Here is a 27,779-nt window from a genome sequence, read left to right as displayed (position 1 = left end):
TTGAATTCATATTGTTACCAGTTTTGACGGTGGCTGAATACTGAATTTATAAAACTAAATTGATAAGGGTAATTAATGATTCCTTCATTAAATAATGCAAAAAAATTTTTGAATGGTAATGCACTAAACAATACTGTCCATTCTGTGGTTTGAGAGGTAGACATGCTCATCAGGGTGAATGTTTGGGATTCTTTTCCAAATTTGCTTGGACATTTATTGCTTTCCTCAATTTCAAAAGACCAACTGATTAACTTCTGATACTGGTTCTTTATTTTTCAAACCACAGGGCATCTACTGTAAAAGGATAAAAAGAGAAGCAGACAGAGAAGGCTATGTGCTCCAAAACAGAAGGCCTCAGTGGTGAGTCAGAAGGCAAGGAGTTTGGCAGGCCAACCAACTTCAGAGCAGTACAATTTGATCGAAATGAAATCCATTCAAATTTACTAAAATAGACCGTGTCCAGACATTGCCTTTGCTTCCCTGACTCTGTCTTCACAAGGACAACCGAGTATCCTTTTGTTCAATTAACCTTTGACTAAATTCAGAACAAAACAGATGGTGAAAAGCCATAGAAAAAGAGGTGAAGGCCTTTTGTACCTCCATCCTAGGCTATTGATTTTCCACTAAAATATATTTCCTACATTTTCTGGAAAGTCTTTAGAGTGAATTCATTTTTTTTATAACTCTGAGGGAAACAGTCATATAAGAATGAAGACATTCTTTTATGGGGCTAATATGTATAAACAAAGGCTGAAGATAGAGATATGAAAACTATGATGGCCCCAGGAAAACTTAAATCAAATAATAAACATCATATTATAGGATTTCTAAGATAATTATGATGCCTGTAAAAATGAGTTAATGTCAGTAACATCTTATGAGACTGAAAAAAGCAATATATTAGTATACTGTATTTATGTTATATCTGACTTATATTCCAGTAGAGCCACCCATTTACATTCAAGTGCAGTAATTGACTTCACAGCTCCAAGTCCTTGGCTCTCACAAAACAGGCAGCACTATCCCCCATTATTGACAGATAGACTCTGCAAAACATTATCATCTCTTCTTTCTACTTCCATTCCTCAGATGAAAGAGATGTATGGAAGAGTAAGACAGGAAATTGGTAGGTAAAAACAAAGAGGGAATATGGCTAAGGAATAAATGGGTAGATATGTGAGGTAGTTTAGGCTGTTGGATTTTTAAAAGGTGGATGCACAGAGGATTTTCAGGGCAGTGAAAATACTCTGTATGATACTATAATGATAGATACATGTCATTATACATTTGTCCAAACCTATATAATGTGCAACACCAATAGTGAACCCTAATGTAAACTATGCACTCTGGGTGATAATGATGTTTCAATGTAGAGTTTTCATTTGTAACAAATGCACCACTCTGGTGGGAGATGCTTATAGTGGGGGAGGCTGTGCATGTGTGTGGGCAGGGGGCATATGAAAAATCTCTGTACATTCCACTTAATTTTGCTGTTAACCTAAAACTGCTCTAAAAATATAAAGTCTTTTTAAAAGGGGGGGGCTGATAAGCACTAAAAAAGGTAGAGAAAATTCAGGGTAGGAGCAAGTGGGTAGATAAATGAGTGAGAGAGAAAATGGGGGTAAGCAGAATGTGGGTGGCAAAAGCAAGGATTCCAGGTTTCCTGGCATTTTTATGTGATTAGCATGCCACAGACTTCTTCCCACTGTTCCAATTTCATGTAGGTTCTAGGAGAAATACCCCTTAGGCATCTGTCACAAGTTATAATACAGTAGAAGAAAGTTCGAAAAAATAAATAATACTAGTCATTATTGATTATATTTTTCTAGCTGGATGTAGAAAATCACCTCTCATTAAATAATTGAGAATTTATGATGTGATATCACCTCTCATTCTGCAGACAGATGCTCATTTCCAGAGTTGAATATTAGTCTGTGAGTCCAGCCTATTTGTGGCAGCACAAAGAATAGCAATCTTAAAGTGAGCTACACTAGTTGCAATGAATAAAGAATTCCACCTTCAGATGGACATCTGGGTGGGGGAGAAATGGATTGTAGTCTACACTATGAACTGTAGGGATGGATTGTAGGCATGTACATTCCTACCTGGGTGAATCTGCTCATATAGTTCCCCTAGCCTGAATTCTCTTTCAGCTTATCTTTGCTTATCTGTCTCCTGACACACCTAGAATCCTATCTCTTCCATGCAACCTATCCCTTTTTTGGTTCTCAAACTTTAGTTCAGTGAACATCCAAATCACCTGGGATGAGGGAAGGATGAGAAAGAGGCTGAGGGAGTTGTTAAAATGCCTTTTCCTGGGATCTGTGGCCAGAGATTCTGATGTAGCAAGTGTGGTGTGGGGCCCAGAGTTCTACAGTTTTAACAAGCTCTCAGGGGCTTCTGATGCAAAGGATCCCCAACCACATTTGGAGAAACTCATTTTAGGACCTTTTATAAATTTATATCATTCTCTGCCATGTGACTTATGCTATCATGTCTGTACTGTCTTTCCAATAAGATTATGGGTGCCAAGAGCTAAGTGATGCATACAAACTAAGCCTGACAACTAATATAGATTCCTTTTTCTGTTCTTTACTTTTTCAGTTTTGTTGAGATATAATTGACAAAGAAAACTGTATATATTTAATATATACAATTGATGCTTTAATATATATATGCATTGTAAAATGATTATAATTAAGCTAATTAACACACCCATCACCTCACATAGTTACCATTTTCTTTTGTTGTTGTTCTTTATTTTTTAATCCCTCCTGGCATATAACATCAAGTTAAAATGGGCAAAAAAGTACAATGAGGAGAAGGTAATTAGAAAAATAATTACTAAAAAAATGCTTTTTTTTCAATGGTGAGAGAACTTTAACAAATTACATTGAATTTTGAGGACAATGAAAGAATCAAGGTCAGGGACAGCAAAAGCCTCCACTGGCCTGCCATGTCCCTAAAGGATGCTAAACTCCCATTCAAAATAACAAGCCAGGAGTGACTAAGCCTCAGTCAGACACATTAAACATGCCTCACTGCAGATGCTGGTATGAACTGGGTGCCTAAAGCCATTTGATCACACTGAAGAATTTAACATTTAAAATTGATGTGCCACCAGAATCACTCCAAGGCCTGAGTGGGCCTGAAATCCATGGATAATTTCTTGGAAACTTGAAAAGAGGGGAAGAATGTCTGAACACTTACAAATTCTAAGAGTTCTCTATCCTGTCCAAGTTTATTGGATGTGATGGTTAATCTTATGTATCAACTTGACTGGTTCACAAGGTGCCCAGATCAATCATTATTTCTGGGTATGTCTGTGAGGGTCTTTCCAGATGAGATGAATCAATAGACTAAAGAAATCAAATTGCCTTGCTTGTGTGGGGGTGCATCATCTAATCTGTTGAGAGCCTAAATAGAACAAAAAGGTGGACGAAGGCAGAATACACTCTCTGTCTGACTGCTTCAGTTGGGACATCAGTCGTCTGTTCTCAGAAAGGAACTTACACTATTAGTTCTAATGCTTTTCAGGCCTTTGGACATCTTTCCAGGGTCTCCAGCTTGCAGATGACAGATTGTGGGACTTCTCAGCCACCATAGTTGTGTAAGCCAATTCCTTACAGTAAATCATTGGTTCTGTTTTCTGGAGAAGCCTGACTAATAATACACAGGACCTAAGTAAAGAAAACATGTGGACCTTCAAGGACTCACTGAATGAAAGAGTCTAAGAACATGTTTGGTCAGAGAAGTATTGTCAGGGTGTGAGGATAGAAAAATCTCCATTGGCCCTGGCCAGTGGCTTAGTTGGTTAGAGCATTGTCCCAATATGCCAAGGTTGCGGATTTAATCTCCAGTCAGGGTACATACAAGAAGCAACCAACGAATGCATAAATAAGTAAAAAAACAAATTTCTCTCTCTCTCTCTCTCTCTCTCTCTCTCTCTCTCTCTCTCTCTCTCTTCCTCTTTCTCTCAAAAGTCAATTTTAATTTTTTTAAATATATTGATTTCAGAGATGAAGGGAGATGGAGAGATAGAAACATCAATGATGAGAGAGAATCATTGATCGGCTGCCTCCTGCACAACCCTTACTAGGGATCGAGCCCGCAACCCAGGCATGTGCCCTTGACCGGAATTGAACCTGGGACCCTTCAGTTCCTGGGCCAACGCTCTATCCACTGAGCCAAACCGGTCAGGGCTCAAAAGTCAATTTTAAAAAAAAACTTTTTAAAAAAGAAGAATCTCCATAAAGGAGAAATAATAATTAAAAAATGCATAGTTCTACCCGGCCAGTGTAGCTTAAGTTCCTATTTTTATTTATAAATGTGTATATATCCATATGCATACATATATCCCAGCTATATACATGCACATGAGTACACACACACACCCTACTTCAAAGAAAATTTGGCATGAGATTCACCAACATGTTAATACCAGTAGTGACTATGAGTTGTGGGATTACAAGTGATATTTATTTTCTTCTTTATGTTTTTTTGTGTGTTTTTTTTAAACAGTTAGTTATATGATGTTATGGAACCAGAAAAAAATGTCCTATATGTTTTTAAAATATGGATGAAAAAATCCTTCACTGGTGTTCTTATAAAACTAGCAACAGAAAATATCTACAATTAATGACTCTTAGAGGGAAGAAGAGTTCATATAAGATCATATAGGGACAATTTACCTGCAGGTAAACTTGATTTTCCAGATCTCCAAATACTATGGGAGGGCTAGAATTTTTTTGATTTGTCCAATCAACACAGATTGGGAGGGTGATCAGAACACTCAGAACATATTTTGAATTAATTGCCTCTAAAATTTTACTTAAATACTCAAAGCAAAAGAAATGTGGGTAAAAAAACAATAACCAACCCAAATCCTTTCATATACCTATCTAGTTGCAACATTATATCTAACTGGTCTCCACAATTCAGGAATATTTATAAGAAAGATCTACAGCTTCTTCACAGGCCAACATGAGCTCCCCAAGGCATTCTATTTTCTTTATTATGCTTTGGGTTTTAGACAAACTCTATCAAAATTTAAAAATAAACATACAGGAGTGGGAAAAATTAGGTTTAAGTTGTATGTGAAACACAGTTTATTCTTGTATTCATTACTGTATTTTCCATATGAACTGTAAACCTACTTTTGCCCACCCTGTATATATCTTTTGATCTAACAATTTAACTTCTATGAATTTAACCTACAAATCTTTATATACTTTGCCAAGTTACTCATAGAAGATGTTTACTGCTAAATTGTTTATAGTAGCAAAGAACATACATGAATTCCAGTAGGAGGTGGATGATAAAAATAGAGTTTGTATATACAAGATTTACATAAGACCCATAAGAATCACAGAGGTTAATCTGCCTTGGATAATCCCAACAATATTATAAATTGGTAGAATCAACAGAGGCAGAGAGAGAGATAAAGCAGAACAATGGATGATATGCTCCAAATGCACAGGGAAAATAAGCTATGGTAACATGTTCATCCACCATTTGAATGTGTCTTTCTTTAAAAATTAAATCATTGAGAATCACCTAGAAGCTAAAAGAAGTAGTCAGAGTGGAAGGAATAAGGGAGACTAGCTCTGTTGGGTAATATATTTTAACCTCAGAAATGTAAGAGAAAAAATAGTGACAAAATTGTCCTCGATGATATGAAGTTCTGTCTTGATTTTTCATACCAGCTACTGCTGATATCATTATGGAGCAAATTCACTGAAGAGTGAAATTTATTTTTTTGAAACCAAATGTATAGAGATGTTTAAAAACTGTTCATCCATGCACAAAATGAAAGGGATATGCAGTACAAACATACATAGAACACATAGAAAAGTGAAACTGTATTTCAGCAGGGCAGGGGTATGGGGGAACGATGTGGCTACCAGTCAGGGACTGGGCCAAATCAGGAAAGGAGACATGAAGGAAAGCAGAGAGAATATTAAGGAAAGGATATTATTTCTTTCTCTAACAGGAACTTATTTTGAGTATTGCACATGCCTTATCTATACCTAATATATTTTGACATAATCTGTGTTCAAGCCAGAGCCATTTAATTCCTCACTCTGTGCCAAAGGACAACCTTCCTTTTGGGTTCTCCTCAAGAACAAAGTTGATAATATTTCAGAGGAAATCATAATTAATTGATTGATTCTAAAATAAAACCACAGTGTGTAATCACTGAAAACTTACTACATTAGGGGAACTTGATAATTCACCTTCTAAATATCTGGTAAGACTATTTAGTGACAAAATTGGCTACCTAACTGCTGAATTTCCCCATCATGTCTGTAATTTCTCTTTCACTATAGTTTAATAGGCTACAAATGAATTTTTCAGGACAGTGGATGTAAAACTTCCAGGCATATACAGAAGGCCTACAAGTAGAAGAGCTCTATTGCAATGCAGCTGATATTAGACCCTTGTAATGCAACTTTATCCAGTCTTCCATTTGTTTCACCTCAACACATCAATGATTCAACAACTGAAAAGTTTCCATATAGTCAAGAAAATTTTGTTCATCATCTGATCACTCACCACGGAATAATAATTCTTGGTAAGTGGTGTAGTTTCAAATCCTTTGATAGCCTTGGGGGAGAGAGGTCTCTCTGTGAAAAAAAATTAATTATATTAATATCATACAAGTAGAAGATGAACATTTTATAACATAGGTCAACTAAAATACCATGAATATTATCAAGTGGAAAGATCAATGGAAATGTACATTCCTAAACAAGAAACCATAATTTTACCAAACTACATATGGCCAAAGTTAGATCTTCTTGTCCAGGTCCATCAATTTCTGAGGGGGAGAATAAGCCAAGGAGTTAAGGTCTAGCTACTTAATGCCAGGGTGGGGGCAAGAACTTCACTCCCAGCTTCAGCTTGTTCCATTCAACTTATCAAGACAGATAAATAAGCAAGGCCAACGCTAACCAAATGCATATTTGTAACTTGCAACTTATAATTTAAGTATACTATAAATAATAATAACCATAATTTCTTAGGGCTTTCTAATGTGCCAAAAATAAAATAATCAGAATATATAATACACTAAAAACAAGCAGAAAACTCTTCTCTTGTATGCATCATTTTAATATTAATACATTATGCTGTAAAAGGCTGCCTTTCTTTTACAAAGTTAATTTTACCTATTAAACTCATGATAAGAGACATCTTAGTACCTTTTTTCTTTAGAAAAGAAAAGTAGTTAATAAAAATACAAAACATGGATGATAAATGTTTAACAGTCACTACATACTCTTTCCTACCCTCATTTTCTCCTTTGCTTCATTTTGTTTTATATTCCACTTTTATCTTGCTACATTGTATGCAGTTTTAACCTCTTTCTGAAGTATGAGGGAGTATAAATAACAAAATAATATAACATCAGGCCTTAATTTTTCTTTTTTAAAAATTATATTTTCTAGCTTTAAATTTATTACATATCCACCCTAAAAATGCAAAACATAGAAAATTTTTAAAAAAGAAAAACAACGGTTGGCCCATCACCCAGAGTAACATTTTGAAGTGTGTCTTCTCAAACATACACACATACAAATGGATCTTTCTTATTTTACCTACAGTTTTGTAATTCTACTACTACAACATTATTTCATGGATTATTTCCCATTTTACCTTTATTTCTAATTATTATTATATTTAAAATATCCCTTATGTTTATTTGACTCATAACAGCTTTTAAAACATTTTTTTTAACTTCTACAACAACCCTGTCAGGCAGAAATGATCTTCTCATTTTGCAGAGGTCACTAAGGTTCAGAAAGGTGGTGTCAGCTGCCTAATGGTATGAATGTGAGAAATGGCAGAGCCAAGACCAAAAGCACAAGTGTGTCTTGATAAGGGGCTATGCTTCTAACCAATATGAGGTCCTGAGATAAAGTTATTGAAGGTTTAAATTGATGGGTAATGGTTCCTACTGGAGTTCAGAAGGACCATCAGTTTGACCTGGGATGGTCAGAGAATACCTTACTGGGCAGAGGACACGTGATCTGGCTCTGGAAGGTGGCTAGAATTCAAAAAGGCATAGAAGACAGTAAGGAGTTTTGTAGTCAGGGAAGATTCCAGAAGCACAGCTATAGTAATGACAATGCTCAAGGCAGAACTGGTCCTGTGATGGAGAATTGCACAGCTGTGCCAGGCTGAGCAGAGTGGAAACAGTAAAAAGGCAACAATGAAGGCTAATTCAATCATTTCCCAGTGATGACAAATGGGGTATGGCCAGTTTGGGGAAAGTTTATGCTATTTCAAGATCTGCTTGCATCCACTTGGTGGCTTCACAATGCTTTACTGGGTGAACCTGAGCAATGTGGAACCACCTTGCCTATTACTTAAGATTATAAGTGGCAGAGACAAGACTCAAACCCAAGTATTGCATTGCCAAATCTGGTGTTCTTTCCAATACACCATGGTTTTGCACTCTTAGACATATTAAAAATTGACCATTATCAAATTCTTTTAGTTTTGCATTAGGCAAATTTTCTACAACGTAGCTCTAATGGTTCTACTTAGAACTCAGTTGTTCTAACATAGACTGATGAAAAAGAACAGAACCAGAAACAAGGAGGCATCGATCGGACTATCGGGCCTCAGAAGGAGGATAGGGGAGGGTGGGGGGGAGGGGGGAGAGATCAACCAAAGGACTTGTGTGCATGCATATGAGCCTAACCAATGGTTAAGTTCAACAGGGGGTTGGGGCATCCATGGGGAGGGGTGTGGGATGGGAATGGGGGGATGAGGACAAATATGTGACACCTTAATCAATAAAGAAATTTAAAAAATAAATAAATAAATAAATAAATAAATAAATAAATAAATAAAAGGGAAAAAAAAGAACTCAGTTGTTCTGTGGAAATATAATGTAAACCAGTCTTGATAAAAATAAAATTTTCTAGCCTGGCCGGCATGGCTGGCTCAGTGATTGAGTGTCAACCTATAAACCAGGAGATCCCAGTTCAATTCCCGGTCAGGGCACATGCCCAGATTGTGGACTCCATCCCCAGTGTAGGGCATGCAGGAGGCAGCTAATCAATGATTCTCTCATCATTGATGTTTCTATCTCTCGCTCCCTCTCCCTTCCTCTCTAAAATCAATTAAAAATATATATTTAAAAATAAATAAAACTTTCTAAAAATAACAGCAAAATGTGGTCATCTTTCAAAAGCAAGGCCAAAGGAAAGGGTAAACAGTAATTAGAGCCTGCTAAGACATAGAAGAGGAAAGGGAAGGCCATAGGAATGGGTCTTTGTAATTGAAACAAAATGTTAACTAAGTGACTTAGAACTGAGAATCATGACTTAAAAAGAAAGAAGTGGCTGCCATGGAGATTACTGGGTGGATGAACATGATGTAAAAGATCTGGTGCTTTGATAGGTCAATAAAATTGTCAAACCTCTAGCAAGACTGACCAAAAAAAAAAGTGAGAAGACATAAATTACCAATATGAGGAGTGAAACAGGAGATATCACTACAGACCCTAGAGATATCAATAATATAATAAGAGTACTATGAAAAACTCTACACACATAAATCTGATAATTAGAGTGTAATGAATCAATTCCTCAGAAAATAAAAACTATCTCAACTCACCCAAATGAAGTAGACAATTTGAATAGCTTTATAACTATTAAGGAAATTGAATTTGTAAATTTAAAATTCTGGTAAAAGGAAAAGTCCATGTCCATACCCTCTCACCAGAGAATTCTATCAAATGTTAAGGAAGAAGCAATACAAATTCTTCACAATCTATTATATAAAATAAAAGAAGACCACTTTCCAACTCATTTTATAAAGTCTCTCTTATAGAGACACAAAAAACAGACAAAAACAGCACACAAAAAGCACATGAGGCCAACATTCTTCATGAATATCTTAACAAAGTATCCTATCTAATAAATAGGGAATATGCTAATTGACTGCCACACCCTCAAAGATGGCAGCGCCCACAGCCAATAAGGAGGGAATATGCTAATTGACTGCCATGCCCTCAAAGATGGCGGCGCCCACAGCCACAAGATGGTGGTGCCCAGTCCCCTCAGACCCACTGGGGCGGCAGGTACGCAGCAAGGCCTGCCTCCTGAATCCCCCAGTCCCTTAATCCCCCAAGACTCACAGGGCTGGCCCGAGGCACAGGTAAGCCTCAGATGGCGGCTGCCCAGCCACCCAGGGACACCCGAGGCTCAGGTAACCAGGGCCGCCCAAGGCTTGCGCTGCCGGCAGTGGCAGCAGCAGAGGTGTCATGGGGCATCGCCTTCCCCTGATCACCAGGTTGCCTCCCGCCCCTGAGGGCTCTCAGACTGTGAGAGGGGGCAGGCCGGGCTGAGGGACCCCCCTCCAGTGCATCAATTTTCATGCACCAGGCGTCTAGTTAACAAATATAATTCAGCAATATTAAAAGAATTGTATACTATGTAATTCATCCCAGGGATGAAAGTTTGGTTAAATATTCAAGAATCAATCAGTGTAACCCACAATAATAATCTAGACAGAAAAAGCATATGATAATGTTACATGAAAAAACTGAACACCCTTCAAGAAAATAAAACTTCCAGTCCTGGCCAGTGTGACTCAGGGGGTAGAGTGTCAGCCGGGTTCACTTTCCTTAGTGACCACATACCGGCATTGCAGGTTCGAGCCCCAGTGCCTATTGGGGCATGTGTAGGAGGCAACTAATCAATGTGTCTCTCTCACATCAATCTCTCTCCCTCTCTCCCTCCTTCCCTCTCTTCCTTCCTTCCACTCTCTCTAAAAATCAATGGGAAAAAGTATCCTCTGGTGAGGATTAACAAAAAAGATAAAAGAAAAATCTTCCAGAAAAGAATAGGAATAAACATCAACTTTTGCAACTCAATAAAGAGCATCTATGGATCGAACTGGCAACATTCTGGTGCACAGGATGATGCCCAACCAACTGAGCTACACCAGCCAGAGCTCATCAATGCTTTCTAAGAGAATATAAGTGGGTTAACCTTTTTTTCTGCAGGGAAGAAAAGCAGGTGGAGAGGAGGAAAGATGGCGACCGGCAAGAAGATAGGGAGGGAGAGTGTGTGAGAGAGTGAGGGAGCGATAGAGGTATGTGTGGATGTGTGTGGGTGTGGGTGTGAGTGAAATAGGGACAGTTAGATGCTGCAGTTCTTCCAGGGAGCTGCCAATCCAGTCAGTCTTAGACAACAAAACCCCGCTGCTGCCGCAAACACTCCAGGGAGGACACTGGCGGCACAGAGACCACGCCATTTTGAAGAACAGAACTGCTTGAGACTAGAATCCTAGCCTCGCCAACACCCAGTCTGGTCTCAGAAGCAAACCAGGACCCTACAGCCACTCTGGTAAAAGACCTGCGATCACTACTGCAGACTCAGGAACACCAAGACTCCAGGCACCACAGCTGCAGATTTCTGTGAGTCACAAAGCCAATCCCCCTCCCTGCTGCCCCCACAGCAGCGACATAGAAACTACCAGACCCCAGCCGCACAATAGGGCTTTCTGCACACACAAAGCAGTGGCGACTCTACCTGACTTTGAGCCTTGGTGTCGGACATGGGAAGTTTGTTTCCCGCGACTCATCTCCGCGCCTAGACAGGGAGACTGAGCTTAATTTGAGCCTACCTGCTCATCCTTAGGGAGGTAGTTTTCTGCTACCAGATCCCATGCCCACGCATGGCAGGGAGACAGCACTGAACTTGAGCCCAGACTTGCAAACTTGAGGAATTTGTTTCCTGCAACTTGTCTCCTTGCCCAGGCAGGGAGACTGAGCTGAATTTGAACTTAGTGGCTCATCCTTAGGGAGGTTGTTTTCTGCGACCAGATCCCGTGCCCACACAGGGCAGGGAGACAGCGCTGAACTTGAGCCTGGACTTGTGAACTCGGGGATTTTGTTTCCCGCGACTAGTCTCCGCACCCAGGCAGGGAGATTGAGCTGAATTTGAGCCTAGCTGCTCATCCTTAGGGAGGTAGTTTTCTGCGACCAGATCCCGTGCCCATGCAGGGCAGGGAGACAGTGCTGAACTTGAGCCTGGACTTGCGAACTCGGGGAATTTGTTTCCTGTGACTAGTCTCCATGCCCAGGCAGGGAGGCAGTCTTGAATTTGAGCATAGGCGCACGACCTTGGGGAGATTGTTTTCTGCGACCAGATCCTGCACCCACGCAGGGAGACAGCGCTGAATTTGAACCTGGGGGTGCAAACCTGGGGAGTTTATTTCCCATGACCAGACCCTGCACCTTAGCAGAGAGGCTGTGCTGAATTTGAACCTGGATGTGTGGACTCGAGGAGTTTGTTCACCACGACCAGACCCTGTGCCCACACAGGGAGGCAGCGCTGAATTTGAGCCTGGGTGCATGGACACGGGGAGTTTGTTTTCCACAGTGCACAACTGCGTGACCAGACCCCACACCCACACTAAGTGGCAGTGTCACCTAACTTTGATTCAGGGCAAGTGCACACAGAAGGCTGTTTACCGCAGGGCAGAAGTGGACCTCCTGCCAACACAGTGCGACTGAGCAACCCAGTCTCCCAAGCAGATCGGGGACTCTGAATCTCCATGCAAGAGGCAGCAATGAGAACCAGTGACTAGACTCTGTTCCTCATTGAGTGCGCCTAGGATCCCTGATTCCCAGTACATTCACACTAAGAGCCAGGGACTCCAATTCTTGGCGCATGTGCACACAGGGACCCTGATTCTCAGTGCAAGGTAGCATCAATCAACAGAGACTCTGATACTCCATTCTCGGCATGGACACAGGGAGCCTCTGACTCCTGACACGCAATAGGTGACTTTGATTTTTGGCACACACCAGTTGATTCTCTGTTTCAATGTGGCGCAGGTCACACTAAGTCCCTGATTGTAGGTGCACACACGAGGCCACACTAAGCGCCCGTGACTCTGTCCCAAGGCAAGCGTGGCTCCCAACAACCCATAGCAACTGCACGTCTCGGTGTCAGAGCCCTTCAGTGACACTTGGGGGGTGCAAAACTCCCACTGCACATGGCCCAGGCCCACGCAACTCAACATTTGAACCTTCTGGTGATAGTCAGAATGGGGAGACAATGAAGCAATCCCCAGAGGAAAGAGAAGGAGGAATCGCCAAGAAAGGAAATAAGTGAAATAGAAGCATGCAACATGACAGAAAAAGAATTCAGAGTAATGGTCATACAGTTCATACACCAGATGGACAAAAAATCAACAACCTACGCAAAAATCAAGAAAAAAAGAACAATGATATAGCTACAATCAAAAACACCAAGGAAGGTTTCAACAGTAGACTAGAAGAAGCAGAGGACCGAATTAGTGAGTTAGAAGAACAGGTACAAAAACAAGCCCAATCTGAACAGCAACTAGAGAAAAAAATTAAAAAGCAGGAGGAGAGCCTAAGGGAGCTTTGGGACAATGCAAAACGAAATAACATATGTATAATAGGGCTGCCAAAAGGACAAGAAGAGCAGCAAGGATTAGAAAATTTATTTGAGAGCAGAAACCAAGATGGCGGCATAGGTAAGCACCTAAACTGCTGCCTCGCACAATTTCAAAACTACAACTAAAAGACAGAATGGACATCATCCAGAACCACAGGAAAGCTGGCTAAGTGGAAATTCTACAACTAGAAGGAAAGAGAAAAGCTCACGGAGAATCAGAGGAGCTGCAAAGGGCTGAGGTACAGAGACACGCACACAGAGAGGAAGGGCGGCTGAGTGCCTGGCTGGCTTTCTCTGACGGGATGGAGAAGGAAGCTCCTACTGCATTGAAGCCCAGTTCCGGGCGAGACCCTGTGGACCCAGGCTCATACGGGGGGAGTCTGGATTGTCAGGTAGAGAGAAAGGCACACAGGGAGATTCAGGGGAGCCGCGGAGGGCAGGGGTCTGGAGGCGTGCGCGCGAGTGCACGCAGAGAGGACTGACTGCTGAGTTTGCCACTGGCTTTCCCTAGTGGGAGGGATTCGGAAGCTCCCAACTGCACTGAACCCCAGCTCCGACTGCACTGAACCCCAGTTCCAGGCGAGCCCCTGGGGACCCAGGCTCTTACGGGGGGAATCTGGACTGTCAGGAGGAAACTCAGGGGAGCTGCGAAAGGCAGAGGTCTGGAGGTGCGCATGCAAGTGCGCACAGAGAGGACTGACTGCTGAGAGTGCCGCTGGCTTTCTCTAGTTGGAGAGAACCAGAAGCTCCCGACTGTGCTGAACTCCAGTTCTGGGTGAGAATCTGAGAATCCAGATTCATTGGGGGAGAAGCTAGACTGTCTGGCAGCGGGCGAAACTCATGGGCGCCTTTCTCTCAGAGGTGCTTGCAGTGATTACCGAGGGACACTGAGACCCAGGGGCCTCATAGGGCAGGGCTGATGGGAAAACAAGACTGTCGTTTAGCCCTGAGACTCCACCCCATCCAAGCTGAGCACAGAGGCTTTTGCAATTTTGCAAGTCTTGTCTCATAAGGCTGTCTCCAGCACAGAAGTTCTCCCAGTGTAGACACAGCTGATCCACACAGCAAACTGGCCTGGAGGTCACTTCCTCCAAGTGATACCAACAACAATCAAGACTTAACTACAGCAAGGATATACACACAGTCCACAAAGGGATGCACCAACAGTGTCCACCTCAGGTAACTGGGGAGACCGAGCCACTGGGCCATATAGGACACCTAGCACACAAAGCTACCCTACCAACTCAGAGAAGCAGTGAACATGTGGAGACAAAGAAACAGATCACAAATGAAAGAAATGGAGGAAAACAAATGACTGGATATAGAGTTCAAAACCACAGTTATAAGGCTTTTCAAGAATTTCCTAGAAAAGACCAATAAATTTAGCGAGACCCTTGAGGTTATGAAAAAGGACCAACTCTAAATTAAACATACACTGACTGAAATAAAAAATATTATACAGAGATTCAACAGCAGACTAGAGGAACGAAAGAATCAAGTCAAAGATTTGAAAAACACATAAGCAAAAAAACACTCTACCGGAAAAGCAAAAAGAAAAAAGAATCCAAAAATTTGAGGATAGTGTAAGAAGCCTCTGGGACAACTTCAAGCATACCAACATCAGAATTATAGGGGTGCCAGAAGAAGAGAGAGAGCAAGATACTGAAAACCTATTTGAAGAAATAATGACAGAAAACTTCCCCCACCTGGTGAACGAAATAGACTTATAAGCCAGGAAGCACACTGAACCCCAAACAAAAGGAATCCAAAGAGGACCACACCAAGACAAATCATAATTAAAATGCCAAGAGCAAACGACAAAGAGAGAATATTAAAAGCAGCAAGAGAAAAACAGTTAATTACCTACAAGGGAGCACCCATATAATTGTCAGCTGATTTCTCAACAGAAACTATGCAAGCCAGATGGCAATGGCAAGAAATATTCAAAGTGATGAATAGCAAGAACCTACAACCAAGATTACTCTACCCAACAAAGTTATCATTCAGAATTGAAGGTCAGATAAAGAGCTTCACAGATAAGAAAAAGCTAAAGGAGTTCAACACCACCAAACCAGTATTATATGAAATGCTGAAAGGTATTCTATAAGAGGAAGAAGAAGAAAAAAAGTAAATATGAAAATTATGAACAACAAATACATATCTATCAACAAAATCTAAAAATCTAAAAATCAAGTGAATTTAAAATCTGAGGAAAAGAATAAAATGGTGAATATAATGGAATCAGGGGCATAGAAAGGGAGTGGACTGATAATTCTCAGGGGGAAAGGGGTGTGTGGGGTGCGGGAAGAGATTGGACAAAAATCGTACACCTATGGATGAGGACAGTGGAGGGGAGTTAAGGGCAGAGGGTGGGGTGGGAACTGGGTGGAGGGGAGCTATGGGGGTGAAAAGGAGAAACAATTGTAATAATATGAACAATAAAGATGTATTAAATTAAAAAAAATTATTTGAAGAAGTAATGAAAGAAAACTTCCCTGATATGGGTAAGAAAAAAGTTACTCAAGTATAAAGAGTCCCAAGCAAGATGAATCCCAAAAGACCCACACCAAGACATGCCATAATTACAATGGCTAATGTTATTGACAAAGAGAGAATCTTAAAGGCTGCAAGAGAGAGACAGAAAGTTACCTACAAAGGATCCCTCATCAGATTATCAAATGATTTCTCAACAGAAACACATCAAGCTAGAAGGGAATGGAAGGAGATATACAAAGTGATGCAAAGCAAGGGACTGAATCCAAGAATACTCTATCCAGCAAGACTATCAATCAAAATTGAAGGGGAAATCAGGAGCTTCTCAGACAAAAAAAGGCTAAGGGAGTATAAAACTACCAAACCAGCAATGCAAGAAATGTTAAAGGGAATGCTGTAAAAAGAAGAAACAAAAAGGTAAGAAGGAACACAGCCTCAAAATATAAAAATGGCTACAAACAAGTACCTTTCAATAATAACTTTAAATGTAAACAAACTAAATGCTCCAATCAAAAGACATCGAGTGGCTGAATGGATAAAAAAACATGACCCATATATATGCTGTCTACAAGAGACCCACCTCAGAACAAGGAACTCACACAGACTGAAAGTGAAGGGATGGGAAAATATCTTTCAGGCAAATGGAAATGAAAAAAAAAAAAACTGGGGTAGCAATACTTATATCTGACAAAATAGACCTCAAAGTGAAGGCCATAACAAGAGATAAGGAAGGCCACTTCATAATACTAAAGGGATCGATACAACAAGAGGATATAACCCTGATTAACATATATGCACACAATGCATGAGCACCCAAATACATAAAAAATCTCCTGGAAGATATCAAGAGAGAGATCGACAACAATACAATCATAGTAGGGGACTTTAATACACCACAGACATCACTGGATAAATCCTCTAGTCAAAAAATCAGCAAAGAAATATCAATCCTAAATGATTCACTAGATCAGATGGATTTAACGTTTTGCACTCGGAGGTCGAGTGTGACTCTACATGGTTAGCATCGGTAGCAGCTTGAGAAAAAAGCAAGCGAGTGCAAAGGGTTAATTGACATCTTCAGAACATTTCACCCCAAAGCTGCGGAATATACATTCTTCTCAAGTGCACATGGGACATTTTCAAAAATAGAACACATATTGGGTCACAAGCAAAGTCTCCCCAAATTCAAGAAGATTGAAATCATACCAAGCAACTTTTCAGACCACAATGGCATAATATTAGAAATAAACTACAATAAAAACAATCCAAAACACTCAAACACTTGGAAGCTGAATAGCATGTATTAAATATTGATTGGGTTACCAATGAGATCAAAGAAGAAATTAAAAACATTCTGGAAACTAATGACAATAAAAACACAACAATCCAAACCCTATGAGACGCAATGAAAGAAATCCTGAGAGGGAAGTTTGTAGCTCTACAGGCTTACCTCAAAAAAACAAGAAAAAATGGTAGTGAATCATCTAATGCTACAACTCAAAGAATTAGAAAGAGAGCAACAAGAAAATCCCAGAGTGAGCAGAAGGAAGGAGTTAATAAAGATTAGAGCAGAAATAAATGAAATAGAGACCCCAAAAAATCAATACAAAAGATCAATTAAACCAAGAGCTGGTTCTTTGAAAGGATAAACAAGAGTGATGAACCTCTAGCCAGGCTCACCAAGAAGCAAAGAGAGAGGACTCAAATAAACAAAATCAGAAATGATAGAGGAGAAATAACAACAGACTCCACAGAAATACAAAGGATTGTTAAAAAATATTATTAACAACTCTATTCCCACAAACTAGACAACCTGGAGGAAATGGACCTATTCTTAGAAAAACACAACCTTCCAAAACTCAATCAGGAAGATTCTAAAAATCTCAATAGGCCAATAACAATGGAAGAAATTGAAGCAGTCATCAAAAAGCTTCCAGCAAACAAAAGCCCAGTGCCAGACAGCTTCACAGGAGAGTTATACCAAACATTCAAGGAAGAACTAAAACCTATCCTCCTCATAGTATTCCAAAAAATTCAAGAGGAAGGAACACTTCCAGCCTCCTTCTATGAAGCCAGCATCACCCTAATACCAAAACCAGATAAAGACAACACAATGAAAGAGAATTACAGGCCAATATCCCTCATGAACATAGATGCCAAAATCCTCAACAAAATTCTAGCAAATCAGATCCAGCAGTACTTCAGAAAGATCATACACCATGACCAAGCAGGATTTATCCCAGGGATGCAAGGATGGTACAATATCCACAAATCAATAAACGTGATACATCACATAAACAAACTGAGGGAGAAAAATCACATAGTCACATCAATTGATGCAGAAAAAGCATTTGACAAAATCCAACATCCATTCTTTATAAAAACTCTCAGCAAGATGGGAATAGAAGGATCATACCTAAACATCATAAAAGCCATATATGACAAACCCACAGACAGCATCACACTCAATGGACAAAAACTAAAGTCATTTCCCCTAAAAACAGGAACAAGACAGGGATGCTCTCTCTCACCACTCCTGTTCAACATAGTACTGGAAGTACTAGCCATTCCTATCAGACAAGAAGAAGAAATAAAAGGCATCCAAATTGGAAAAGAAGTGAAACTGTCCTTATTCGCAGATGACATGATACTGTACATAGAAAACCCTAAAGACTCCATCAAAAAATTATTAGACTTAATAAATGAATTCGGCAAGGTAGCAAGATAAAAAATTAACACCAAGAAATCTACGGCATTTCTATACACCAATAGTGAACTTACAGAAAGAGAGACTAAAAATGCAATCCCATTTACCATCGTACCAAAAAAATTAAGATACCTATGAATAAACTTAACTAAAGAGGTAAAAGACCTATATGCAAAAAATTACAGGACACTGAAAAAAGAGATAGAGGAAGATATAAACAGATGGAAGAACATACCATGTTCATGGATTGGTAGAATCAACATCATCAAAATGTCCATACTACCCAAAGCAATCTATAGATTCAATGCACTCCCCCATTAAAATACCAATGGCATATTTCACAGACATAGAATGAACTCTCCAAAAATTCATCTGGAATAAAAAAAGACCCCAAATAGCTGCAGCAATCCTGAGAAAGAAGAACAAAGTAGGTGGGATCTCAATACCAGATATCAAGCTGTATTACAAAGCCACTGTCCTCAAAACTGCCTGGTACTGGCACAAGAACAGACATATAGATCAATGGAATAGAATAGAGAACCCAGAAATCGACCCAAACCACTATGCCCAATTAATATTCAACAAAGGAGGCATGAACATACAATGGAATCAAGACAGTCTCTTCAATAAATGGTGTTGGGAAAATTGGACAGATACATGCAAAAAAAAATGAAACTAGACCACCAACTTACACCATACACAAAAATAAACTCAAAATGGATAAAGGACTTAAACATAAGACGGGAAACCATAAAAATACTAGAGGAATCCACAGGCAGCAAGATCTCAGACATATGCCGAAGGAACTTCTTCACTGATACTGCTCCTAGGGCAATGGAAAATAAAGAGAAAATAAACAAATGGGACTACATCAAAATAAAAAGCTTTTGCACAACAAAAGAAACCATCAACAAAACAACAAAAAAGACCACTACTTGGGAGAACATATTTGCCAATGTTATCACGGATAAGGGTTTAATCTCCAACATCTACAGGGAACTCATACAACTCAACAAAAGGAAACAATCCAATCAAGAAATGGGCAACAGACCTAAATAGAAACTTTTTGAAATCAGACAAAGGAAGGCCAAGAGACATATGAAAACATGCTCAAAGTCACTAGTTATCCGAGAGATGCAAATCAAAACGACAATGCAGTACCATCTCACACCTGTCAGAATGGCTATCATCAACAAATCAATAAACGACAAATGTTGGAGAGGATGCAGAGAAAAAGGAACCCTCGTGCACTGCTGGTGGGAATGCAGATTGGTGCAGCCACTGTGGAGAACAGTATGGAGTTTCCTCAAAAAAACTAAAAATGGAACTCCCATTTGACCCAGTAATACCACTTCTAGGAATATATCCCAAGAAACTGGAAACATCAATCAGAAAGGATATATGCACCTGTATGTTCATAGCAGCACAATTTACCATAGCTAAGATTTGGAAACAGCCTAAGTGTCAATCGGAGTGTATTAAAAAACTGTGGTACATCTACACAATGGAATACTACGCTGCACTAAAAAAGAAGAAATTCCTACCATTTGCAACAACATGGATGGAACTGGAGAGGATTATGCTAAGTGAAATAAGCCAGTCAGAGAAAGATATATATCACATGATCTCACTCATCTATGGGAAATAATGAACAACATAAACTAATGATCAAAAACAGATCCAGAGACAGGGAAGCATCGATCAGACTGTCAAACCTCAAAGGGAAGGTTGGGGCAAGTGGGGGTAAAGGGGAGAGATCAACCAAAAGACTTGTATGCATGCATATAAGCCTAACCAGTGGACAAGGAGGTGAAGGCATGAGTGGGGGGGGGGAGGTAATGGGGGGATTAGGACAAATATGTAATACCTTAACCAATAAAGAATTTAAAATGCAAGAGCATCTATGAAAACCTATAGCTAGCATCTTACATAATGGTGAAAGACCAAATGATTTCCCCCCTAAGATCAGGAATAAGGCAAGGATGCCTGCCCTCACCACTCTTTTTTTTTTAGATTTATTTTTCAATTACATTTGACACTCAATGTTATATTAGTTTCAGGTGTACAACATAGTGATTAGAAATTTATATCACTTATGAAGTGACCATCCCAATTAGTCTAGTACCCATCTCACCACTCTAATTCAGCAGAGTGATGGAAGTTCTAGTTCTTCTTGCAGGTTTGGCAAGGGCAATCAAAACAAAAAGAGTAGAAGGAAGACAAATTTGGAAGTACAGACTTGGGAAGTCTAAAAACATGTAGCCCTTATAAATGACTGGCCCTATTGGGGGGTGGGGAATCAAGGGATGGCTACAAAAAGAAAACACCAGCACTGTGCCTCAGTGAGTTTCCTACCTCTGGTTCCTCTTTGCCCCCCACCCCCACCGCTACCATTGCTTACTCCGGCCATGTGCAGTTCTCTGTGAAACCTACACTGAGCACCATGCAGAGGAGCAAAGATGTGGAGGTTCAGAGGAGACATGTTCAATCCCTGGGGGTATTTCAATGTGACCTAACTGGAACTAACGTCAAAACATAAACATTTTAGGTGGTGATTCTAAGGCAATGAAAAGATTGGTCAATTCAATTTAATCACTGAAAAAACATCAGCGTAATGTAGAATTCAAATGGGTTATTTGGCACAATATAACTCAAATAACAACAGTGTCACATCTATACTAATAAAAGGGTAATATTCTAATTAGACCAGACATCTTCTGGACAAAGCCACGGTGGCAGGGGCCGAGGCAGAGGTGGTTAGGGCTGATCAGGTCAGCATGGGAGGGCAGTTAGGGACGATCAGGCCGGCAGGGGAGCAGTTAGGGGGTGATCAGGCCAGCAGGCAGAGGCAGTTAGAAGCAATCAGGATGGCAGTCAGAGGCAGTTAGGGGTGATCAGGCAGGCAGGCAGGCGAGTAGTTAGGAGCCAGTGGTCCCGGATTGTGGAATCAGGCCTAAACTAGCAGTAGGCCATCCCCCAAGGGGTCCCGGATTGGAGAAGGTGCAGGCCGGGCTGAGGAATTCCCCCGTCCTGTGCACGAATTTCGTGCATTGGGCCTCTAGTAGATATATATGAAACACTTCAAATCTTGATATAAAGATTTCTTTCTAATTAACTTTATTTTATATCAATTAACTTTTGATTCTTTCCCTTCCCTTACTGATATTCAGAGTCCATCCCCTATTGGTAGTGATACGACAAAAAGAAATCTAGTGACAACTAGTTTCTCTGGATATGAAACATCTAGATGATATACCCAGGGGATTAAAACAGGAAGTCTAAATATAAATCTCAATCCAAGTTTTGGTATATAATCAGTAGAGTCATTTCTTAATCTGCCTTAATACAAATTTAATTAGCCATCTACCTAATTACCTCATTTGATATCTGTATTTACCTTCTAATAAGTTTTAGAAGAAGGATTTAATGACCCCTTAATTGAATCAGTTGTATGACAGTGGGGTTTAAAACTCTAAATTGAAGGTTTCATTTCAATGAGATGTGCATTTAATCTATGAATCATTTTTTTAAACTCCTTAAAGAGAAATCTTCTTTCCTAAGCTTATACATCGGTATGAACTTCCTGGAAAGAAATAAAAGTTGATAAGTATTTTCTAGACCAAACATAAAAAAGCATAGCATTGAGTTTAAAATGTCTCTCAGCGAAAGAAGAACAAAGTAGGTGGTATCTCAATACCAGATATCAAGCTGTATTACAAAGCCACTGTCCTCAAAACTGCCTGGTACTGGCACAAGAACAGACATATAGATCAATGGAATAGAACAGAGAATCCAGAAATCGACCCAAATCACTATGCTCAATTAATATTTGACAAAGGAGGCATGAACATACAATGGAGTCAAGACAGTCTCTTCAATAAATGGTGTTGGGAAAATTGGACAGATACATGCAAAAAAAATGAAACTAGACCACCAACTAACACCATACACAAAAATAAACTCAAAATGGATCAAGGACTTAAACATATGACGGGAAACCATAAAAATACTAGAGGAATCCACAGGCAGAGAAATGTCAGACATATGCCAACGCAATTTCTTCACTGATACTGCTCCTAGGGCAATGGAAACTAAAGAGAAAGTAAACAAATGGGACTACATCAAAATAAAAAGCTTTTGCACAGCAAAGGAAACCATCAATAAAACAACAAGAAAGCCCACTGCATAGGAGAACATATTTGCCAATGATATCAATGATACGGGTTTAATCTCCAACATTTACAGGGAACTCATACAACTTAACAAAAAGATAAACAACCCAATCAAAAAATGGGCAACTGATCTAAAGGGACACTTTTTGAAAGAAGACAGAAGGAAAGCCAAGAGACATATGAAAACCTGCTCAAAGTCACTAATTATCTGAGAGATGCAAATCAAAACAACAATGCAGTACCATCACACACCTGTCAGAATGGCTATCATCAACAAATCAACAAATGACAAGTGCTGGCGAGGATGCGGAGAAAAAGGAACCCTCGTGCACGGCTAGTGGGAATGCAGATTGGTGCAGCCACTGTGGAGAACAGTATGGAGTTTCCTCAAAAAAACTAAAAATGGAACTCCCATTTGACCCAGTGATCCCACTTCTAGGAATATATCCCAAGAAACTAGAAACATGAATCAGAAAGGATATATGCACCCCTATGTTCATAGCAGCACAATTCACCATAGCTAAGATTTGGAAACAGCCTAAGTGCCCATCAGCCGATGAGTGGATTAAAACACTGTGGGGTGGGATGAGGGCATGTGACAGGGGGTAGGGTAGGATGGGGGAAGGTCTATGGGGGAAAAAAAGGAGATATATGTACTACTATATGTAATACTTTAAACAATAAAATAAAATTTAAAAAATAAAAATATAAAAAACTGTGGTACATCTACACAATGGAATACTGCGCTGCGGTAAAAAAGAAGGAGTTCTTACCATTTGCAACAACATGGATGGAGATGGAGAGCATTATGCTAAGTGAAATAATCCAGGCAGAGAAAGGTAAATATCACATGATCTCACTCATTTGTGGAATATAATGAACAACATAAACGGATGAACAAAAACAGATCCAGAGACAGAGAAACATCAATCAGAATGTCAAACCTCAAGGAAGGTAGGGGATGGTGGTGGTAAGGGGAAGAGATCAACCAAAGGACTTATATGTATGCATATAAGCCTAATCAATGGAGACAGACAACAGGGGGGTGGGGGCATGAATAAGGGGTGGGGGTAATGGGGGAATAAGGACACATATGCAATACCTTAATCAATAAAGGAATTCTAAATTTTTTTTTAAAAATGTCCCTCAGCAGTATCCTACTCACTCTTGTAGCAGCAAGAGTTGGGATGGGGAAGAATTTAAGTCAACAAAGACCTGATACCTACTTTCCTAACAAGACATTTTCATTACATCAAGCTAATCTCTCCCACTGTTCCCCAAGCTCACTCTGCTCAATCCTACTGCAGATCCTTTGTGGTTTTTGTTCTCTCTGATCAATCGCTGACTTAGATTGTCCTCCACTCTCTTTTGGGCCTACCCAAAGCCTACATGTCTCTGGGGGTTCAATTCAAGCCCTACCTTCTCTGTGAAGCCTTCCCCAGCCTCTCCAGCCACAGTGCATTCTCTGTCCACTGATGATCTGCTATATATTTTATACTTCATCATCTACCACTTTATACTGTCAGTTGTCAGTTTCATCTCCAGCTCTTCTATCTCTCCCATGCTCTAAATCCATACTGCCAACTACCTGTTGAAAATCTTCAGAACTATGATTTGCTGGCACCTCCACTCAACATGCCCAAAATAATAACTCGTCATCTTCAGGGCCAATAACCCACCCAACACACACACACACACACACACACACACACACACACACACACACACACACACCTCCTCCTATCTTCCCTATCTTCTCTATTAATGGAGATCAGCACTTATCAAACATTTCCAATGTCTAAACCACTGTGTTGGGCACTATGGAGACAGAGAGGTATACAAAGATGAATTAGTCTCCCTTGACTTCTCTGTCAGGATGAATTAGTCACCTCTCTTCTGCTCACCATTCTCCAAAACACCCTGTATTTAGCTCTATCACTAATCTTCCACATTGCATTTTTATATCTCCCCCTCACTATATTATGAACACCATGAAGGCAAGATTCATGTCTTAGGTTTCTCTGCCTCTCCAGTGCCTAGGAAAGACTAAGATCCTAGTCACAGGGAATAAACTTTTGCTGGCTGCCTAAGTGGATTAACACTGCATGTCCCTAAGGAACTCACCATCAAGCTGGACCCTTAGACTTGCAATTATTCTCATCTCTTCCCTTTTCCTCATAATTAATCATCAGCATATTTTCTTGATTCCATTTTAACAGTATCTACTGCATACGTCCACTTTCTCTTCCTCTCCACTCTCACAGAAATAGCCCACACCACTATCTGGATTGCCTGGACCTCAGCAGTTATCTCTACTGGTTTCCCCACATCCTCCTTGGTTATCCTCACCACTTCCCTGCAATCCAGCCCCCACACTACCACTAGAAAGATCTTTTTAAACCACATATTATCCCCTGCATTGACACCCCTCTTAATGCAGCTCCAGCTCAAGGCCCGACTCCTCTTTGTTCACCTTACTCTTAAATCATCCTACCACCCACCCCATGATCTCCTACTTTCATGCTTAAACTTACTAACTCCCTCTAACTTTCTTCTACCAGTCAGAAGCTTCTTTCCATTCTTCAAGACCCAATTCAAGTACATTTCCCCCACCCCTTAAGGTTATTGATAATCGAACCGTTTCTTTACTGGTTCTACAGCATCTTACTTAGAGCTTTGTCTGCATTATTTATGCTGTCCTATCTTGTTATAGTTGATTCTGTACACACCTATCTTGACTACTAGAATGGCAAGTCCTTGAAGATAGGGTTAATGAAAACAGATTATGATAGCCCTCTCAACCCAGTAACTAGGAGATGCTCAATAAACAATCTGAACAGAACTTAATGACCTACCCTACAATATTCATTCATTTTGCAAATGTTTACTGAGCATAAATGAAACAAAAAAATCTCTACTCTCACAGAACTTAAATTTTAATGGTAAGATACAGACATGAAATGAAATAAGTAAATGTATACTCTGTGTTAGACAGAGAAAATGGCAAACAAAAATATAAAGCAGAGAAGGGGGGTGGGGCAGTGAGGATAGAGTTCAATTTTCTCTCAGGTGACCAGGGAAGACCCTACTGTGGAGCTGATAAGTAAGCAAAGACCTAAAGAAAGTGACTGAATCAGTCATGCTGATTCTGCCATAACAGTGTTCCAGGCAGAGAGACAGCAAGTGAGACAGGTACCTATCTAGCATAGGCAACCAGGAGGACGAAGGCTGGTGTGGCTGAAGTGGAATGAGTGAGAGGGAGAGAGCACAGAGGAAATCAAAGTGACAATGGGAAGCCAAATCCTGTAGGGCCCTATAGGTTACTGGGATGACCTTGGCTTTACTATTTTTAAAAATATATCTTTATTGATTCCAGAGAAGAAGGGAAAAGGAGAGAGATAGAAACATCAATGATGAGAGAGAATCATTGATTGGCTGCCTCCTGTACACCCCACACTGGGGATCGAGCCTGGGTTACCATGACCTCTTGGTTCATAGGTCAACACTCAACCACTGAGCCATGCCGGCTGGGCGACTTTACTATTTTTTAAGATGGGAATCCATTACCCAAGTTAAATTTTGAAACAATCACTCTGGCTACTAAGTATAAATTAGATTATAGGAGTGGCAAGGACAGGAGTAGAGACATCAGTTAGAAAGCTACTGCAGGAACACAAGATAAGTTGCTACCTGAATCTGTGTCTCCCAGGCTTCAGCTCCTTTTGCTCAAATAAGTGCTTTTTTATTCTTTGTGAGAAAAAAAGAAAAAGAAAAAAGAAAAAGAAAAAAGAAAAAGCTACTGCAATACGCTAGGTGAAAAATTTTGTTCCACATACTTCCCTGACTAGCAGGCTACCTAGCCCCAGCTGTTCAGACCTAACCTGAACAGTTGGGTAAAATGCTTCTAGGGGTTACGTAGGTGTTCAAATCAGAGACAGAGTTTGCCATGTGAGTCCTTAACTGAGTTCCAGCCCAAAGAGAGAACAGGAGAAACTTCAAGGAAAGGGTCCAAAACCAGGACAAATAGCCTAGGCCAGTGATGGGCAACCTTTTGAGCTTGGTGTGTCAAACTTCGCCAAAAAACTGAGCATAACTCGGGCAGTGTGTCACTTTGAGGAAAAAACTAACTCCAAGACTCTAGTCGCAAATGTTTCATCCTCGGAAGCAGCAAATGTTTCATCCTCGGCATGCGGCCGCGTGTCATCAGAAATGGCTACGTGTGTCAGTGCTGACACGCGTGTCATAGGTTCGCCATCACTGGCCTAGGCCCTAGGGCAATCCACAAGGGAGTGGCCAGAATGTGCTATGAGGCTTGTCAGTGAAGGACATTATAATGAGGGCATGCTGTTTGTCCACTTCCCAAGGAAAGGCAGCAAGTGCTGTGCCTTTTGCAGATGAAGACACTGAATCAGAAAACAAAGTCAGAGTGAATCTGGAAAGTTATTTAGAGATCCTAACTATCAAATGATACCAACTGAAAGATGTAGCACAGAGGTAAAAATCAGCTGTGAAAATCATCTAAACCAAGAAAATTCTAGGCAAGGCCTGTGAAATTACTCCAGGGCTCAACAAAAATTTCTCCACTCCCAGTAATAAAAAATGCTAAGAAGTCTACACATACCTATATAATTATAAATATGTTGATAACATTTATTCCATTAAAGGAGATACTCCTTTCCCTTAACCCAACATACAATACAGAAAAGTGTGCAAACTAAATTTTATCTTAAATGCTTTAGGGAAAAGCTCCTAAAAGTAGTTATCTGGCGGGGGGGGGGGGCAAAGGTGAGAGAAATTTTAATTATCTATGTCTGTAATGTTTTAATTTATTTACAGTGAACTTATAATTTTATTAATTAGAAGTATTAATTATGAGGCATTAAAAAGCAATAAAGATATATACAAAAAAATGCACTGAGTAACTAACTATTCAAAGGAGCCCTTGGGTAAATATTTTTG

General features: G+C 40.1%; 1 protein-coding gene across 5 annotated transcripts in view; it reads right to left on the bottom strand.

Annotated features, from left to right (window-relative positions):
• Window positions 1-27,779, bottom strand: part of ARHGEF6 (Rac/Cdc42 guanine nucleotide exchange factor 6) — a 135,463-nt gene that overhangs the window by 64,342 nt on the left and 43,342 nt on the right. For 4 of the 5 annotated variants that reach the window (XM_079765285.1, XM_079765286.1, XM_079765287.1 and 1 more), the window contains one exon: window positions 6,556-6,626. In XM_079765285.1, coding sequence (XP_079621411.1) covers window positions 6,556-6,626 — 71 coding nt within the window. Of the gene's footprint in view, window positions 1-6,555; window positions 6,627-27,779 lie in introns of those variants that run through there. The other variant, XM_079765289.1, reaches the window with a different exon arrangement.

Source organism: Cnephaeus nilssonii, assembly GCF_951640355.1.
Source record: "Cnephaeus nilssonii genome assembly, chromosome: X".
Classification (NCBI taxonomy): domain Eukaryota; kingdom Metazoa; phylum Chordata; class Mammalia; order Chiroptera; family Vespertilionidae; genus Cnephaeus; species Cnephaeus nilssonii.
Note: the sequence above shows the minus strand (reverse complement) of the source record. Positions and strands in the feature narration are given on the sequence as shown.